We start from the raw sequence: 17,308 nt of genomic DNA, 5'->3' as shown, positions 1-17,308 counted from the left end.
TGTAATGCAGCCAGCCCCCCCACCCCCACCCCAGCTTATTCTACACGGCTGCAAAACCCGGAGGAAGAAGGTTTCTCGGGCGTTGCACGAACGCCGAGGCAGTGTTGTGTAATAAATCACTGCAAATGCGTCTGCATGCGTGCACGTTCCCGGGAAGGGGAAGGGAAAAGCAAAGCTACCCCCCCCCCCCCCTTCCCCGTGCATCGCATCTGAAGCAATAAATTTATCCTGTGATAAAGCCGGGAGGTTGAGGCACCCACCCAAGAGCAGAGTTTTTGCTTTTCAGCCGTATCTATCCCACTGCACCTTCAAAAAAAGCATCAGGCTGATGCAGCAAGATGCACACCCAAGCCACCAGCTACAAGGTCCCAGGTCCCCCCCACCCCTCCTCCCCCGCCCCCACCCAGGGAGGGCACTTAGGGAAGGCGGCTTGCACATCAGTCCAAAATCCAGGGGGGGAGAAGATGCACACACCAGCCAAACCTCAACAATTTCTCTTTTCATGAAATGCCATCACAAACACCAAAGGCAGAAGCCACGCCGAGGCCTCTCTGCAGCAAATGAGGCTGTTGTTAAAGCTTCCCCGGCCGCCCAGTCTGGTTAGTTCCCGTCACACACAAAACCAACCCAGCTGGTTAACAAAAAAAAAAAAAAAAGCAAAAAAAAAAAAAAAAAAAAAGCAAAAAAAAAAGCATCTTCTTCAACCGCACACACGCTCCACCGGCATTACTCGGTCCCTGGCTGCACAGGGAGGTTTAGTGGGGGAGCCAGATGCTACGCCCTGACTCCGAAGCGCTCAGCACCTGAATGTCACTGGCCAAAATGACTTTAGGGCACAGATTGCTCCTTTATGGCGTGGCTGGATGCTGCCTCCGGCAGTGGGAGCCTGCTCGGAGCCCCCCCTTTGCAGAAAAATACAGATGCTAAGCCATCCCTCTTTTCCGAGACTGTTTTGCACCCAGGAGAAAGCTCTCCTGGTTTTCCAACCTATTTTGCAAAGGTGGCAGGGCTTGTGCCAGGTGCTGGGGAGGGGGTGGCATGCCCAGCCACCATAGGTAAGCCCTGGGGGGTGGAGAGCAGCCCCCCCATTAGCAAAAGCAGGGAGGAACCTCTGGGAGGAGGAGGCAGAGCCTCGCAGGAGCTAATCCTGCACTAAGCCCACCTCGCAGGGCTGGGCTTGCTGTCCCAGCATCGCTGCGAGCCACCAGCACCACCTGCATCCCGTGTCACCTCCCCTCCCCGAGATACAGGGGATGGAGCTGTGGATTTGGGGGTCCTCGGGAGGCTCCCTGCCAAGTCAGCAGGATAAAAAGCCGTGGGTTTCGCAAGACTTTATTCTCTAGAAAAGCCAGAATTTTAACTTGGGGGGGCTTGCAAAGCCCAGAAGAGCAGATTTGGGGTTTGTGGATGTTTTTTTTTGGTGGGGGGTGGTGTAATTTTTTGCATCCAGCCCTTGGAAAGGAGCCTCCCTCCTGCCGCTGGATGGCTGCGGTGACTCGGGGCTAATCCCTCCGGAGGAGCCTTGCCTGCATCCCTAGTCCCTGCTCCCTTGAACTAACAACTAATTTGAAACGTGTCCCCCTCCTCCTCCCGTCTCCTGACACAAATCCCTTTTCAGCGCTGTCCTGATGCCACCCCAGTGACGGCTCCGGGATCACGGGCTAAAACCTCCCTGGATTTCTGCCACGGCCACCAGCTGCCCCCGAAGGGCTCGGTGGATTTGGGGGGAATTAATGCGGAATAGCCCAAACCGGGCTGAGTCTTGCAGGGATGCGAGGGGCCGGCACCTGCTGCCGGCTTTGCATGAAGGCTGGGGTCTTAACCCAGGTGAAAATCCTTTTTTTTTGGGGGGGAAAAGGAGATGCTCATCCAGTATTTGCAGCAAAGCAGGGGAGAAGAGCATCCTCCTGCGCTGGCTGGCTGGAGCCAAGGAGGCTCAGGAATGCCGGAGCTGATGGGAACAGATTTCCCAAGGGATTTCCCTGCTTCTCCGGGTGGGATACAAGAGGGACCCTCAAGGTCCCCTGGTGCATCTCACCCGTCAGCCCCGGGGTACATTCGGGGCTGCGCGCATCGGCTCCCAAGGCACAGCACGGCTCCGAAGCAAAGCCATGCAAAATCTACCCTCCCCCCCATCACCCGGAGGCATCCGGGGAGGGGAAAAAGGGGGGGGCTGCAGACCACCAGCTACTCACTGCGAGCCGGTAACTCTGCATCATTTTATCAAACTCCTCATCAATCTTTTTATATTTCTCTTCCGTCTGCGGGGTCAACGCAAACACTTCATCCCCTTCTGGGCTCTCGCACTCCCTGTGCTTCTTGTTCAGCGCCTGTTACGTTTGGGGGGGACGGGACACGGTGGGGGGGGGGGTGTCGGGGAGGGATGAGGTTGGGGGGAGATTGAACGGAAGAAAAAACAAACAAAAAAAAAATCTAATGAAGGTTTTCCAGCCAAGGGGCAGGTACTTACACCGTATCGTTTGAACAGGATATCCAGATCCTCACTGCCTTTACGGTATTTATCCTCCATCAAGGGGCTCTGGTCTATCGAGTCATCGCCGTCGGGCTCCGGGCTGTCACAGCCGTTAAAACCTTTCTTTCTTAACGTCTGAAAACACAACCGGGATAGTTTGAGATCTGGGAATGGGGGTGGGGAACATGGGAAGCCCCCCCCGGACCAACGAGGACTTGCCCTTGGCACGAGGTGATGCCAAGATGGCGTTGAGCGTAATGGGGTTACAAAGTCAGGATCGGGCCCTCGGGTTTTGATGCCGGGGTGTCTTTAATCCCGAAATGACACCGTGGGGATGGACAGAGAGAAACCACTTTGTTTTTCGAAGGAGCTGTTTACACCAGAGCCGAATTTGGCCCCCGGACCAGCTCAGACGCATCCGTCACCTGCAATTCCTACGGCGACAAGGAGGGGAAATCAACCTGCAAGAGATCTGCTCACCGGCTAAAAAGAGGGTAAAACCTTCTCACCGATCAAAATCAATAAAAAGACAAAGAAAAGCCAAAATAAACAGCGAAGCGTGGGTTGTTCCCCCCCCCTGCCCCCAACCAGGGGGGCAAACCCCAGGGCAGGACCAGCGGAGATGCCGGGCGCTGCTGCGGGGCGAAGGATGCGACATCTCATCCTTCCTCCGCAGGAGCCGGGTTATCCCACCCTGGACCTACGGATGAAACCCCCCAAAAAAGTTCCTCTTCTCGTGCTCAGTAGCCAATTTGCAGATTGTGTTCGGCAGGCACATTTAATTTTGTTGAAAATATTTCAAAATACCCAAAGCAATTAGGCATTATTCTGGAACCAATGCTTGCCAATTGATTATTTTTTTTCCCCCCGAAGTCGAAGCTACAGAATTTCCTGGAAGTCTTGGTCTCCTTTCATGCCAAATTCAGCAGGGGAGGGGGGGGGGGGAGAAAAAAAAAAGAAAAAAAAAAAAAAATAAGAGCCTTTTGACAATTCTCCTCTGCCTTCCTAAACAATAATAAACATAAATATTTGGAGGGGAAAACGTATCCTGGAGTGGCTCTTCGCCTACCTGTGAGCTTTGGGAAACGTGGAGCTGGCAGGGGAACTTTTGCCGGAGCAGATAAAATCCGGCACCGCACGGCTCTGCCGCATCCCGCCCCGCGGTGGATGCCTGTACCCGGCAAGCAACAGGCACCAACCCCATCCCCCAGCCCGTTCTGCCATCCAGCTGAAGCTTTTCACCATCTTTTTAATTAAAACGACTCCTTGGCGGGGGCGATTTGAACGCTCATTACGTAGCCTTAATCCACCGAGGGGAAAAAATCCTCATCCCCATCCAGCATCCAAGGGCTCGGGCTTGCGCTTGACCACGGTGCCACCGTTTGGTGTCACCAATAATTCCTGCCACCTAATAATTATCACCTAATTACCTGCTAATAACTCCTGGTATTCCCTAATTCCTGTTCTTTACTGTCTCTTTATATAGAGAAAGAATCCGAGTCCTTGGCACCAACAGGAGGTTCCCAGGGCTTTTTCCGCAGGTTCCCGAGGATTTTTCCCTATTATTTTTCTATTCTTGTCCGTGTCCTTGTTTCTTTTTAGAACGGACCAAAAAAAGGAACAGGTGCTGCCGGTGGGGAAGGAACATTTTTTTCTTTTTTCAGTTCTTTTTTTTTTTTTTTTTTTTTTCCCTGAAACCTTTTGTTTTGCCGATGCGGATGAAAGACGGAAAGTTGAGTTTTAATTTAAAAACAAAACAAACCAAAAAGTTTTTTCCTCCTCCTCTTTCTCTTTCAGAGGTAACGTAGGAAAAAGTTGTTCCATGAGCATGGATGGGCATGAGCATCCGTGAGCAGGGATAATGCCGGGTTTCCTTCAGGCGCGTGCAAAGGGTACCAGCTGGGGAGATTCTCCGGTGTCTTATAGGGGGCTGTGCCCACCTCGCAGCGGGTCTATTTGCACGGAGAGTTGCTGGATCGCTCCCATCCCTGCTTGGGAGACATGAAGGCAATCCCTCGCATCCCTGGAAGCTCTTCCCCTCTGCCTACGGGTTTGGGAATCGTATGGCTGGACAAGCATCCCCCCAGGACCCTCGAAGAAAGGAACCTCAAAAGTGAATTTTCGAGAGGTTTCAGCCAAGCAACGACATCCTTCTCCTTCCTAAACAGCGTTTTGCCATTTCTGAGTCCGCACGAAACCATCCAGGGGGGTCAATCCCTCAAAACCTCCGCCGAGGAAAGTGGAGAGAGCCCCCAGCCCGCTCCAAGCCCCTCGCAGCATCACCCCCTGCTGCATTCCCCACCTCCCACCCCCACGGCTCTAAAACATTCGGTGTCTAATCCAGCTCCAACTGAGCAGCTCGGTCTCTTCCCCCTCCCCGGCCACCAAGTTCATAAAATTAGTCGGAATTTAATTATCTTTGAGACCCGGCACCTCCTTGCCCAGTTCGGTCGGCAGCATCCCGAGCCGCCCCGAGTGGCCACGGTGCCACCATCCCCACCAGGTTGGATAAAATCCCTGCCGGGTTGTCTGCAGGGATGGGAAGCACCGGTGGCGGTGGGTGACCGGGACCTGAGTGGCAGCAGGACACGAGCCAAAGCTTGGGGACAACAAAATGCCATTACCAGCCACACCAGCAGTGCCTGCTGGGTTTTCCAATATTTTTTTTTTTTTTAAATGAAAAAAACCTGTGCATCCCACGTTTTGACAAGGTGGTGGGAAAGGAAAACAATCCTGCTGGAGCGAGAAGCGAATCCCAAGGATTCCCCACTTTCAGGATCTCTGCAGAGTCTCGGAGAGAAGAGCCTTCCTCCTCATCCCTCCTCATTCCCATTCCCAGGGGAAAACCAGAAGAGGCACGAAACCATTTTGCCACTGGGTTGCACCCAGCGGCACACAACTATTTTTTTTTTTTTTTGGCTAAAACAGCTTTAAAATCAATTCCTTTGGAGCAGAGAATTTTCCACGGAGAAAACCAGGGTGAGAACTTCATGTTGGCAAAAAAAAACCCCACCTGCCCATCCCCCCACGGCAGGACCTGCTGCAGGTCCCGCTCTTCCAGGCAATGTTCCCAGTCCGGTGATTCCCGGCTCATATGGGAGCAGAATTCCAGCCGGAAAAGGGAAATGCAGAACATGTGAGAGGAAAGGATGCTCCGTCAGGATGCGGTTGACTTTCCTTAGAGGAGGGAGACTCCATCACCCCAGGCTTTGGGGAAGTCTGGATGAGGATGAGGATGGGGATGAGGATGAGGATGAGGGGGATGAGGGGGAAGATGGGGATGGGATGGGGATGGGGATGGGGGGAAGATGAGGATGAGGATGACGATGAGGGGGAAGATGAGGAAGAGGATGAGGATGAGGGTGAGGATGAGGGTGAGGATGAGGGTGAGGATGAGGGTGAGGATGAGGGTGAGGGGGGAAGATGTGGCACTTTGCCACCTCCCCGGCATCCCACCAAACACCTGATGTTACGCACCCTGGGGAATGACGATCCCAGGAAGGAGAATTAGGGGGCCAAAAAAAAAAAAAAAAAAAAAAAAATCAGCCCCCTCCAGGACAGGCAGCCAAGGAAAGAAATTGCTGTGTGACTTTAAGTGGCTCTGGAGCATCCCTGTGCCCAGCTCTGCTCCCGTCCAAGTCCCTTATCAGAAGCTGGCACGTCAGCCGGGCTGCGAGGAAACAAGAAGCGACAGCGAGGAGCAAAGCCGGCGTGATCCCAGCCCGGGCGCGCACGTGGCACCCAGCGTGCCTGTCTGGGGGCCTCAGCTGTCCCCCGCCTGATTAAGGAAACCCCCCTCCCTGCATTAGGAGAGATTTGTTCAGACTTAAAAGCTTGCAGTGGCCCAGACTCTGCCGGGCACGGAGGGAGCCGCAGGGGTTGGGTGGATGAATCCCACTCCCGACAGCCGCTGCTGATCCTGGAAAGATGGAGGTGGTCCCACAGGGGGTGGTCCCCAAAAGGCACCTGGGGTGCTGAGCCCCTCCTGAACCGGGGTTGGGTACACTCATCCCAGAACTTCTCCTTAAATATCCAGGGGGATCATCCCTGGGCACATCCAGGGGGGTGAACCCCTCAAGGGCATCACTGTGCAGCATGTGATGGGGTGCCCCCCGTGCCCCCCACGGACAACACCTCCCCAGGATGAAATAAAAAAATGGGATCTCCTGTTTACCATTGTTTTAGGACCTAATTTGAACAGACCAGCCCGTACCACCTGGAGCTGGTGGTACCAGCATCCTTGGTCCCAGGAACCTCCCCCCCGCAGTCGCAGCCGGGAGAGGAGCCCCCGGCTCGGCCAAGCCTCCGGAGCCACCGCTCGCTCCTTCTCCACCAGGAAAATGAAATCAAGAGGTTTCTGCCTTGATTCACCCAGGTCCTTGTTGCTCCTCATCCCTTCTGAGATGCTCCGGCAGAGAGGGGCCACGAGTGGGGCAGGGAAGGCAGGTTCGCGCAGCAGCCCCTTCAAATCCCCTCAAATCCTACTTGGTAGCAAATTCACAAGCTTGTGCTTTCACAGCTCTGGAAATTGCTGCTGGGGAAGCTTCCAGGGTGTGAAGATACTCTTAGAGGAGTCAAGGTCAACTGGGAGCCACCAAGAAACAGGAGATAAACTGGGTCCGTGCGTGGTGGGGGCAAAGCTGGGCTGGTGGGTCCTGCCCTGGGCTTGGGGGGAGATGGACATCAGCCCCAGGACCACGAGCAGTCTCCCAGGGGCAGTACAAACCAGCAAAAAACTTAGAGGAGCCCTAATCCTGCTCCAAGACAAGATGAGGACCAGGAGGGATGCTCCAGCAAACTCCAAACCTGCACGTACTGCGGCGCATTTCGCTCTGAGGTGGCTCTGCCAGCAAGACGTGCCCAGCCCGGCGTGTTTGGGCTCTTTTTCTTGCCATCCACCAATATCCTTCCGTTCCCGATGTTCCTCTCCTCGCCTTTGGATGCAGATCCAGCTTTTCATGTGGTGCAAACACAGTTATTTCTTTGGGTGCCAAGGACTGCATGTAACTTGTCGGCTGGGGAGTGTTTGCATCTTGGACCATAAGGGAACAGAGAACGCTGCCCAAAATGTTTACGGTATTTTGAGGCCAAGATAAATCTGTTCGCCGGCGCGAGCGCCGCAGCCTGAGCATCCCAGAGAGGCTGGGTGAGGTTGTGCTGAGCAGCACAGCAGGGAACCGCGCCGGCAAAACCCCGGCAGTTTCACGGTGGATGAACACTCCTGGGCTCCAAAGAGCCAAAAAAATAAGACATTTTGGCACCATTTCCAAGGCCCCTAACGCAACTGTGCATTGGCAGAACAGAACCCCCCCAAACCCTGGTGAGGGCAGGGTGGTGCTTGGCCATGGTTCAATCTAATTCTGCGGCGGCAGCACGTCGGTGGGCAGCCAGTGAGGTGAAAACCTTGAGTGCAAACCTCTCGAAAAGATGCGTTTCACGGAGTCAAAAAATAAAAAAAAAAAAGGGAAAAAAAAAGGAAAAAAAAAAAAGGGAAAGAAAAAAAGAAAAAACAAAAAGGAAAAAAATAAAAAAGATTGAGGAGGTAGGTTAGAGTTTTTTGGGTTTTTTTCCTTCTCCTTCATGGAAACAAAGCCTGAGCGCTGCCCAAAAGGGATTCAAAGGCAGAAGCAGCGCAGCCCGTGCGGCAGGCGTTAATTGGTGCCCACCTGTACTGTCAATAATTAGCCAGCCATGCCATAATTAGCCAACCATGCCTCTCACTTGCCCGGGTGTAAAGGCAGCTGCCCACACGCTGAAGAGCGATAACCGAGCGGCTCCGGGGGTGGCTGGGGGAGGGGATGTGACCGATGGCCAAGGTGCCGCTGGCATCCTCCTGCCGGCCAAATGTGCCGCGCTCGAACCCGGCGATGCTCTGCCAGCACCGGGGCGTGAGGACAAAGCAGCGGGGAGAGCCAGCGTGGCGTCACCCACAGCAACTGGTGGCCAAGCATCTCCTGCGATGCTCTGGCTGGGGAGCGCAGCCCTGGCGCCAGCGAGGGTCGGATGCGGTGCTGGGGTGGGTCAGGCTGGACCCACCATCCTCGGAGAGCCACAAAATGCAGGGGGACAAGGTTTGGTCAGCCCCACCCAGCTGTGAGGTTGCCGTGCTATGGACCAGAGGCACAACCCCGGGAGATGCCTCCAAAACCATCCCGCGGTTGGCCTGCGCCACGGGCAAGCCCCAAAGCACACACCCCCTCGATTTTAGGGCAGTAAATCAACACAGGACTCGAGACAGCTTCAAACTTTCCAACTCCACCATCCAGACTGGTGGCCAACCAAGATACAAACTGGGCCAACAAGGCGCAAAATCAGGTTGACACCGAGCGCCGGTGATCTGCTCGCTCCCATCCCCACCCACCCCAGCCTCTTGCATCCACCCGCGGTGCCGGAGCCGACCCTGGCTCCACCATCCCGGCAAAGCCGGGGAGAGGACAGGTGGCCTCACCTCGATGATGTCCGCGTTGGTCCGGCTCTCGTGGGGCTCGTTGTACTCGGTGTACTTGAGCAGCACCTTGTCCATGTCGGTGCTGGCATACTGGAACAGCTTGTTGGAGTGGTTGAAGATGATCAAGGCGATCTCGCAGTCGCACAGGACGCTCAGCTCGTAGGCTTTCTTCATCAAGCCAAATTTGCGCTTCGTGAAGGTCACCTGAAAGCAAGGAGGACAAGGTCAGGAGCCGGGGCCAGGCTGCCACAGACCCGACGCCTCCCGGAGAAAACTGGGATGGACCACTGGAAGGAAGAAGAAAAGGAATGGGAGGGCAGAGGGGATCTTCTGGCCTCAGTTTCCCCAGCTGGACAACCACCCCGAGCCCTCCTCTCTCACCTCCCTCTCCCAACCGGCTCAGAGCGCTGCCTATTTTGGGATCCTCCAAAAGCAGACACTTCCCAAGCACAAAGATGATTATCAGCCTTGGAAATCACATATTGCCAAATCAAGAGAAAATAAATTTCAGCAAAATCCCCAGCCGAGCCACCATCTGGCCGGGGGCTGTGGGTTGTTGGGGTTTGGTTTTTTTTTTAAAAAAAAGTTGAATATTCAAGTGGTGGAGGAGATCTTGTCTTTGCTCGCTGAGGCAGCGCTGCAAGCAGCCGACCCTGGGAGCTGCAGAGCCGAAGCCACCCGGGGTGCTGCTCCGCACCGCTCGCCCACCCATCCCCCACCCGCTCTCCTGCATCCCAGCACCCGCTTTCTTGGGGGGCTTCCCCACAGGCACCCTGAGCCCCCCGCGCCGGCTGCCCGACCTCCCTCCTGCTGTCCCCATCACCCTGTCGGGGCATTTTTCCGCATCACCTGCCCTGCCGGGGTCACCGCACCGTGCCTGCATCCCCCATCCTCCCAACCTGTCATTAGAGCTGTCAGCTAACGGGGAGGCATCTTTTGCCGGCCAGATCCTGGCTGGGGAAGAGGGATGGAGCTGGGGGCGGGGGGGAGGGGGGGCTCCAAACCCCTCTCCAGATGCCAGGCAGATGTTGGGCTGCATTTCCCAGCCCACGCTCGGCTCTCGCCGCCACCGCTCCTAACGGGACCCAGCTGGTGGGGAGGGAGCTGCTTTGGGGTTCTCCATCCCGGCTGCATCCCCCCAAGAAACTGCAGCCAGCCCCCCAAGGAACCGCAGCCAGCCCCCCAAGAAACCCAGCACGCTGCTGGGGAAAGGCGCAATGCTTGGCCAATGCCCTCAGCGAAAAATAATAATAAAAAAAGGAAAATTAAAGGCAGGGAGGTCACTGCTTTTGCTTTCAGCGTTGCCCTCGGGGGGGGGGTGGTGGTGGTGGTGGTGGTGACGCAGCAGCAGCCCGGGGAAGGGCTGGAGATGAGCTGAGATGCCCCCGGGGTGTGAAGAGCTGCTCCATCACCGCGTGCGCGCACGGGAGGGCTCGACCCCACTTAGGGCTTCAGCCACCGCATCGATTTTGCAGCCGAAGGGCTTTAATGCGCAGCGTTGAGGGAGGAGAGCGAAGCAGGTTGCTGCCTTCGCCCAGCTCGAGTTAGTGGTGTTAGAGCTACGGCCCGAAAAGCTTAACCTGGAGCTTTCCCCATCCCAGCATCACCGCCACGCTGCCACCAGTGGTACCCAGCACCGAGGTCCTGCACCCAGCGCCGAGCATCCCCGGCGATGGAGCCGCATCCCTCCGTGCGGCGGGAGGGCAGCGCGGGGGCAGCCCCAGGCGCACACGGTGTGGGGAGCTGCCCACCCCTCGCCACCATCTCCTAGAGATGATTAAGCAGTAACGAGATTCGGCTTTAATCACCTCATCCCCTGGAAAGTGCCGGGCTGGCACCCCGCGCCGCTGCTCCCCGCCACGTGCGCCCCGCTCGCGCCGCGGTCAGGCTGCAAGTGCCGGCGCTCACGTTGCCAGCGCTGCGTCGCGAATTCAGTGACTCAAGGGCCAGCAGCGGTGTCATCAGCAATCCCCTCCCTGGTGGCCTCCGGGACCTCTTGGTCACCCAAAAATGCCACCACCGGGTGCTGGCTCTGGCTGCTCCCAGGAGTGAGATTGAGCCGGCAACGCCACAGCGCAGCCATCGCCGCACCGTACGGCTTCAGGTGGGACCCAGGTGCGGTTTTACACCCCCAGCCCACGGCAGGACGGGCAGTAAACCCAAGGCAGGGCAGAGGAGCACCCATTTCTCTTGGCACCCCCACTTCTGACAGAGCAAAACACCACGGTGCCGTCAGCCCAGCAGCACAAAAGCATCCATCGGCCAACGCCGCCTCGAGCATCGTCTTACCCGTGACCTGGGGCAGAAACCCCAAACCTTCCCCGACCGCCACGCACGAGCTTCGTCGAGAAGAATTAACCTTCTAAGTCTAAGAGGGTAATCGAATCTCATGCTTCAGGGCATAAGCCGATCACCAAAGGGGTCAGGAAGGAATTACTGCCCCACACTAGCAGGGGATTTTTGCCTTTCCCCTGATGCGGACCATATTGGCAGTTGCCAAAGTCAGCAGGTTGGCCCTGAAGGACTGATGGTCTGATCTGTTATGGCAAATCCTCTCCGCTAATTCCTCTAATGACATTAGTGACTCTTACTTGCTCTCCTCCCCTGGGTTTGGCTTCTGCTGTAATTCTGGTCTCCTCTGCACGGGCTCATGCTCCGGGCGCCTGTGGGAGGCGAGACCCCGGGGGAGGGGTGAGCAGGGTGGGAGGTATCGTGCTGGAGGTGTGAGATGCAGGCGAAGAGCTTCACCTTGCAGGGAAAGGCTCCGGAGAGCCCCTGGTTCAACCTAAATTCCTCCCGGGGTCCACCGTGCCCCGGCAGCCCCCAACCACCAGTACCAGTAAATTCCGAGTGAGTGGAAACACCAGCGTGGAGAGCGGCACTGCCTCCCCCTCCTCGCAGGACCGCTGGTGAAACCCTCCTCCTCCAGCACATCCAAGCACTCTTCCCATCCCCCATCCCTCCCTCCTGGACACTCCGAGGATGATGCTACCAGACCCACATTTCCAGCAGCAACGGCGCAGCATGGAGCCCCACGCATCTTTTGGCAGCACCGGGATGCTCAGCTCCCGGGATGCAGTGTGGCAGAGCCCAGCCGTCCCCCCCCCCCCAGGCCATGGGGAGGGGGCTGCTGTGCAGCTGCGGGGGGGGGGGGCTGAGGATGCTCGCAGACCTGGGTTGAAGCCAGCTTAGCCAACTTTTGGGAGGTTATCCCATTTTTATGATTTGCATAATTTGTTCATTAGGCAAATCACCAGCATCATCAGCCATCGGGACGTTACAAAAAAAAAAATAATTTGCTGCCCCAGCCGTACATAATATATATATAATATATATATTTTTTTTTTAAAAAAAAAAATAAAAATAAAGCCGCAATGAAGAAAACCTGCAATCTTCTATTGTTTTGCTGTGGAGTGATAAACCGGTTAATCCAATTCTGCTATTTGCTTTTGAAGCAACTAGATTTTTTTTTATGTCTATAGGAATATATACATTTTTTGGGTTGGGTTTTTTTTTTTTTTTTTTTGCTTTTTTCTCGGAATAAAAGCAGTAGGAAAGAAGCAGGGCATGCCACGCTGGGGCATGTGCAGCAGCGGTTGGGTTTGGATCTGTTGAGCCAAACGGATGGAGCGTAGAATCCACGGAGCAAAGGGACCCGCCTGAAAATCCTGTGGGAAATAGATCGACGGAGTCATCACCCAGCTGCTCCGACCCAAGGAACACGTAAATTAGGGAAAAATCTGTTATTTTTGTCCTCTGAGATATTTCTACGCATTTCACACGCGTGCGTGTCTAGGGCTTGGCTTCAACAGAGGCCAAGGAAAAAAAAAAACCCAAAAAAACCCCAACAAACCCTGGACCCCTCTAAGTTTTCAATTGAAAAAAAAAAAGAAAAAGAAAAATTTGGGTTGTTTGCGTTCAGAAAAACGGATACTTGTTGTGGCTGGTTTTGATTGGAAAAACCTCACGGAAAATGTCAACTGAAATATATTTTCTGCAAGACAAAAAAAATTAAAATAAATAAATAAATAAAGGGAACTAGCCGGAGGAGATACTTTCTTCTGGAAAAGCGCTTAAAAGCGGTGCAAGGAGCTCCAAGATGAGGAGCAACACCTGGGAAGGGGCCACGGGATAAAACTGGGGCTGAGTGCCTGGTGCTGGGCACCTGGCTGGATCCGACCCCACCGCTGCAGTTTGCCCATCTGGTTGGGTTTTGGGCTGGGCCAAAAAAAAAAACCAAAAACCAAACCCAAAAAGAACAGTTGGCCCCCAAATGGGCTGGAAATGGGTGATTTTGCAGCAGAATCTTTAAAATCGGTAACGGGAGGAGAAGGGGCGAGGAGGGAGCGGAGAGCCGGTGGGAAAGCACTGACCTGCCGATTGCGCTCGTCCGTGATCCGCTGGATCTGGATCTTTTTTCTCCCCATCTTCTTCGGAAATCCTCACGGCAACCCCGGGATGACTTCGGTTCAGGGGAGGGGAAAAGGAACCCCGTTTTAAAACGCTTTCATCAAAGAGCAAAGCGCCACAATATTTAACAAAAAAAAAAAAAAAAAAAAAAAAAAAAAAAAAAAAAGAGTTTTTGCGTTGCTCCTTGCTCAGTTCATGGTATCCTCCTGCGTGGCCGGATCCTGCGGGGGCTGAGCCGTCAGCGGCTGCTCAGATACCTGCGCAAGGAAGAGAGACAGGAGTGAGACCCTCTGTCCCCAAACACCCTCCAGGACCCAGCACCCATCCGGTACCCATCCAGCACCCACCCCAGTGCCTTCCCCCCAGCCCCGGGGGGGGGTCTCTGCTCCATCTTCCTGCTCAGCTCCAAGGCCAGGAAGAGTCACAAAGGGATTTATCCAACCTGGTCTTGAAAATCCCCAAGGATGGAGCCCGAACCCACCAAGACACGTGTGGGCCGGGCACGGCGATGCTCGTGGAGGAGGAAGAGACGGCAGCAACGAGCCCGTGAATCATTATTCCTCCGTGACACTCCAGACTTCTGGGTTTTTTTTTTATTTTTTATTATTTTTTTTCCTCTTAATAAAGTCATAAGCAGTCGAGTGGCTGGTGATTAGCTCGGGCAATTTAAAGCAGTCTCCAATTTCTGCATTAATCTTCAATTTGAAATTTTAAAATGTCTTTATTTGATTACTTAAAAAAAAAAAAAAACAACTATAATCAGGCACAGAAACCTCATTCTGATGGGTGAGGGGAGGAAGGACGGCGAAGGAAGACGGATCGATCCGGGGGGGCACCTCGGGGGTCCTTTTTGCCCTTCATCTCCCTCCCCAAACGGGCAAGTGCTGCAGGTCCTGGGGGACCCTCATGGCTCCTTCTCAGCATCCACCCCCTGACCCACACCTGGATGCCCCGAAGCCCCCAGCCCCATTTCACCCCACTTTTGCCGCGGGCACTGCGGTGCAGCGAGGGGGATAAAGGGGCTAACCCAGCAGTTCGGGTTTCCATAGGTACGTTTTTCTCCTGGTTCCCTCTCCGAGTGGCTGGGTAAGAACAGCGATAACGTTGCATTTAAGGCGAGGGTGCCCCGTGCCAAGAGCCAGGCAGAGGGAAAAGCCAGTCTCAAAATAGCTCCTGATCTGCCTCCCCTTGGCAGCCCCCGGCCCTCTGTCTGCTTATAAAAAGCACTGGGGGGGGGGGGGAGGGGAGCAAAAAAAAAAAAAAAAAAGCAGCTTTTTCTCCCCTTCCACCACCCCAAATTCACCCGCAGCATCCACATCCAGCCCTGACCAAGCTCCTCCTGCTCCAATCCCACCCCAGAGCATGGACCACCACCCCCAGACCCCGCTGAAGCCCCCAGGGACCCTGGCCCCATCCTTCGCCTCCTCATCAGACCACGCTCCGACAACAAACAAGCCCTGAAGGTCTCACTCCCACACTTGGGTTTTGGGGTTCGCCGTGTCGTGTGAGTCACTTAAATCTTTTTCTCTGCTTTTTTTGGATAAAATTATTCACTGTGCATCGTGTTTTCCACGCTGGTTCGAGCAGCCGAGAGGGGGACAGGGAGACTTTTCCCCCCTCAACATCCACAATTTGCCTTCCAGGGAAGGGGAGCAATGGGGAGCCCAGGAAGGACACCAGAGTGACAGCAAAAAAATCCGTTTTTTTACCCTCGTAAATCCCACTAGGAAGACTCTGCAAGAAAAACCCACACAGGGATGGCATTTGCTGCTTGAATCATTATTTTTCTAAATTGGTGTGTGGTTCCCCTCCCAGCAGCAAATGGGAGGGGCCGTCCGGCTGCGAGCAGCACCAGTGCCATGGGGGATGCTGAGCCGGTGCCAGGGGGGTGCCCTTCAGCTGCTGCTCCCCATCCCTCTGCAGGCAGCCCAAAAAGGCCAGTCCCAGAGCATAACCAGTCCCAGACCACAACCAGTCCCAGTGCATCCCTGATCCCAGAACATGACCAGTCCCAAAGCATCACTGGTCCCAGAGCATCCCCAGTGCCAGAGTATCCCTGGTGCCAGAGCATCGCTGGTCTCAGAGTATGACCAGTCCCAGAGCATCCCCGGTCCCAGAGCATTGCCGGTCCCAGAGCATCACTGGTCCCAGAGCATCCCTGGTCCCAGAGCATCCCTGGTCCCAAAGTATGACCAGTCCCAGAGAATTTCTGGTCCCAGAGCATTGCTGGTCCCAGAGCATCCCCAGTCCCAGAGTTTCACTGGTCCCAGAGCATCCCCAGTCCCAGAGCACCCATGGTCCCAGAGCATCCCTGATGCCAGAGCATCGCCAGTCCCACGAGCATTGCCGGTCCCAGAGTATGACCAGTCCCAGAGTATGACCTGGTCCCAGAGCATCCCTGGTCCCAGAGCATCCCTGGTCCCAGAGCATTGCCAGTCCCACGAGCATTGCTGGTCCCAGAGTATGACCAGTCCCAGAGCATTGCTGGTCCCAGAGTGTGACCAGTCCCAGAGCACTGCTGGTCCCAGAGCATCCCCAGTCCCAAAGCATCCCCGGTCCCAGAGCATCCCTACTCAGGCTGGCACCAGCAAGCAGGGGATGCAGGCACTGAGCTGCCACAAGAGCATCCCTCAAAGGTCAGTGATACAGGAACAGCCAAAAAGAAAACATGGATTTTCATTTCATCCACCCGGCGTGTCTGCTCGGCATTTGCACCACAGCGAGCCCAGGCGGGAGAGAGTCCACAGCCTCGAGCGAGGATTTCGCACGCACCGAGAAAATCTGGCGGAGGAGGAATTTTCCACCGAGTTCCACAGCTTTTCCCTTTGGAGCTGCCATTTCTTTACCCTGGCTGAAAAATATTCACCTTCACCATCTTCAAAAACCGCCAGCAGCAGCATGAAGCAGCAACAGCTCTGCATCCGGACCCGGGGCAAGATGCTAATTCTTTCCTTGTGCTGCAGCTCTTGGACATGGAAACCCTCCGAAAAAAACGTCGGATTTACTGTCCAAACCAGAGAGGAACTCTCCAGAAGCAACAATAAACACTGGAGAACAACGGGCAGTAAATTTAAACCGAGTGAAAGGAAACATATTTTAACACAATTCGGTTGTGGGACTTCTTCACAGGATGCTAGGGCGGCCAAAAGCTCCGCAGCACTCAGGAAAAAAAAAAAAATAATGGAAAAGAGTTTGTAGGGATGAGGAGAAAATCCCAGCGCTGCTCATCCCTGCCCTGCGCCTCGCACGAGCCGGCGCTTCTTGCACCGGAGCGGCGGCATTCAAACCACGGTCCCCTCTCTGTGCCACAAATCAACGCCACATGTTTTGATACTAATCACCTTTTGCAACCACCAGACCACGTTCCTCCTGCTGCTCTTGAAAGTCACCTCCTTGGGTCCTCAGCACCCCGGCTGGATAGGGACCATCGTCCCAGTCGACGGGTTTGCTCATGCTGCTGAAGTTCCCCAGCAGGGAAAAGGTGATTTAACGACACTTTTTTTTTTTTTTTTTCTTGTCACTGTGGGGAGAAAAGGAGGTGTCCAAGTGATGCTCCTGATCCCTCGGGAAGGGAAATTCCCCACGGTGAGTGCGGTCCAGGGATGGGATGAAACGGAGGGATGCCGGAAAGCCTAGCAAGTTTGCTGCCCTCCAAACTCACCCAATGGAGGGGATTTAAAAGCGCCTCCCTTTTCACGTTCCCAGCGTTGGAGTTGGGGTTTTGGGGTGGGTTTCTTTGTTTTTAGGTTGGGGTGTTGGTTTTGGTTTTTTTCTCCCCCACGTATTTTTAAACCCAGGTGTTCTCACGTTTCCTGCCCAGGTGGCTGTTTCAGAAAGCCCGACCACAGGCTCCAGTTTCTGCTCAACATCTGCAAGTGCAAAAAAACCTGGAGAGCTTCCCTCCGTCCTGCCCTCCACGCCGGCACTGCTGCTGCCTCCGCCACGCGCCCTTGCACTCCCTTCCCCTCCAGAGCAAA

At 54.9% G+C, this 17,308-nt stretch overlaps 1 protein-coding gene across 1 annotated transcript in view; it reads right to left on the bottom strand.

Annotated features, from left to right (window-relative positions):
- The window catches only part of MEF2D (myocyte enhancer factor 2D), a 50,040-nt gene that overhangs the window by 17,751 nt on the left and 14,981 nt on the right, over window positions 1-17,308 (bottom strand). Inside the window, 3 exon segments of the mRNA XM_055697072.1 lie at window positions 2,471-2,608; window positions 8,922-9,125; window positions 13,295-13,588. Of these exon segments, the coding sequence (XP_055553047.1) occupies window positions 2,471-2,608; window positions 8,922-9,125; window positions 13,295-13,348 (396 nt within the window). The 5' untranslated portion in view covers window positions 13,349-13,588.

This window comes from Falco cherrug, chromosome 19, assembly GCF_023634085.1.
Source record: "Falco cherrug isolate bFalChe1 chromosome 19, bFalChe1.pri, whole genome shotgun sequence".
NCBI lineage: Eukaryota > Metazoa > Chordata > Aves > Falconiformes > Falconidae > Falco > Falco cherrug.
The sequence above is the reverse complement of the archived record's forward strand: the minus strand, read 5'-3'. Positions and strand labels throughout refer to the sequence as shown.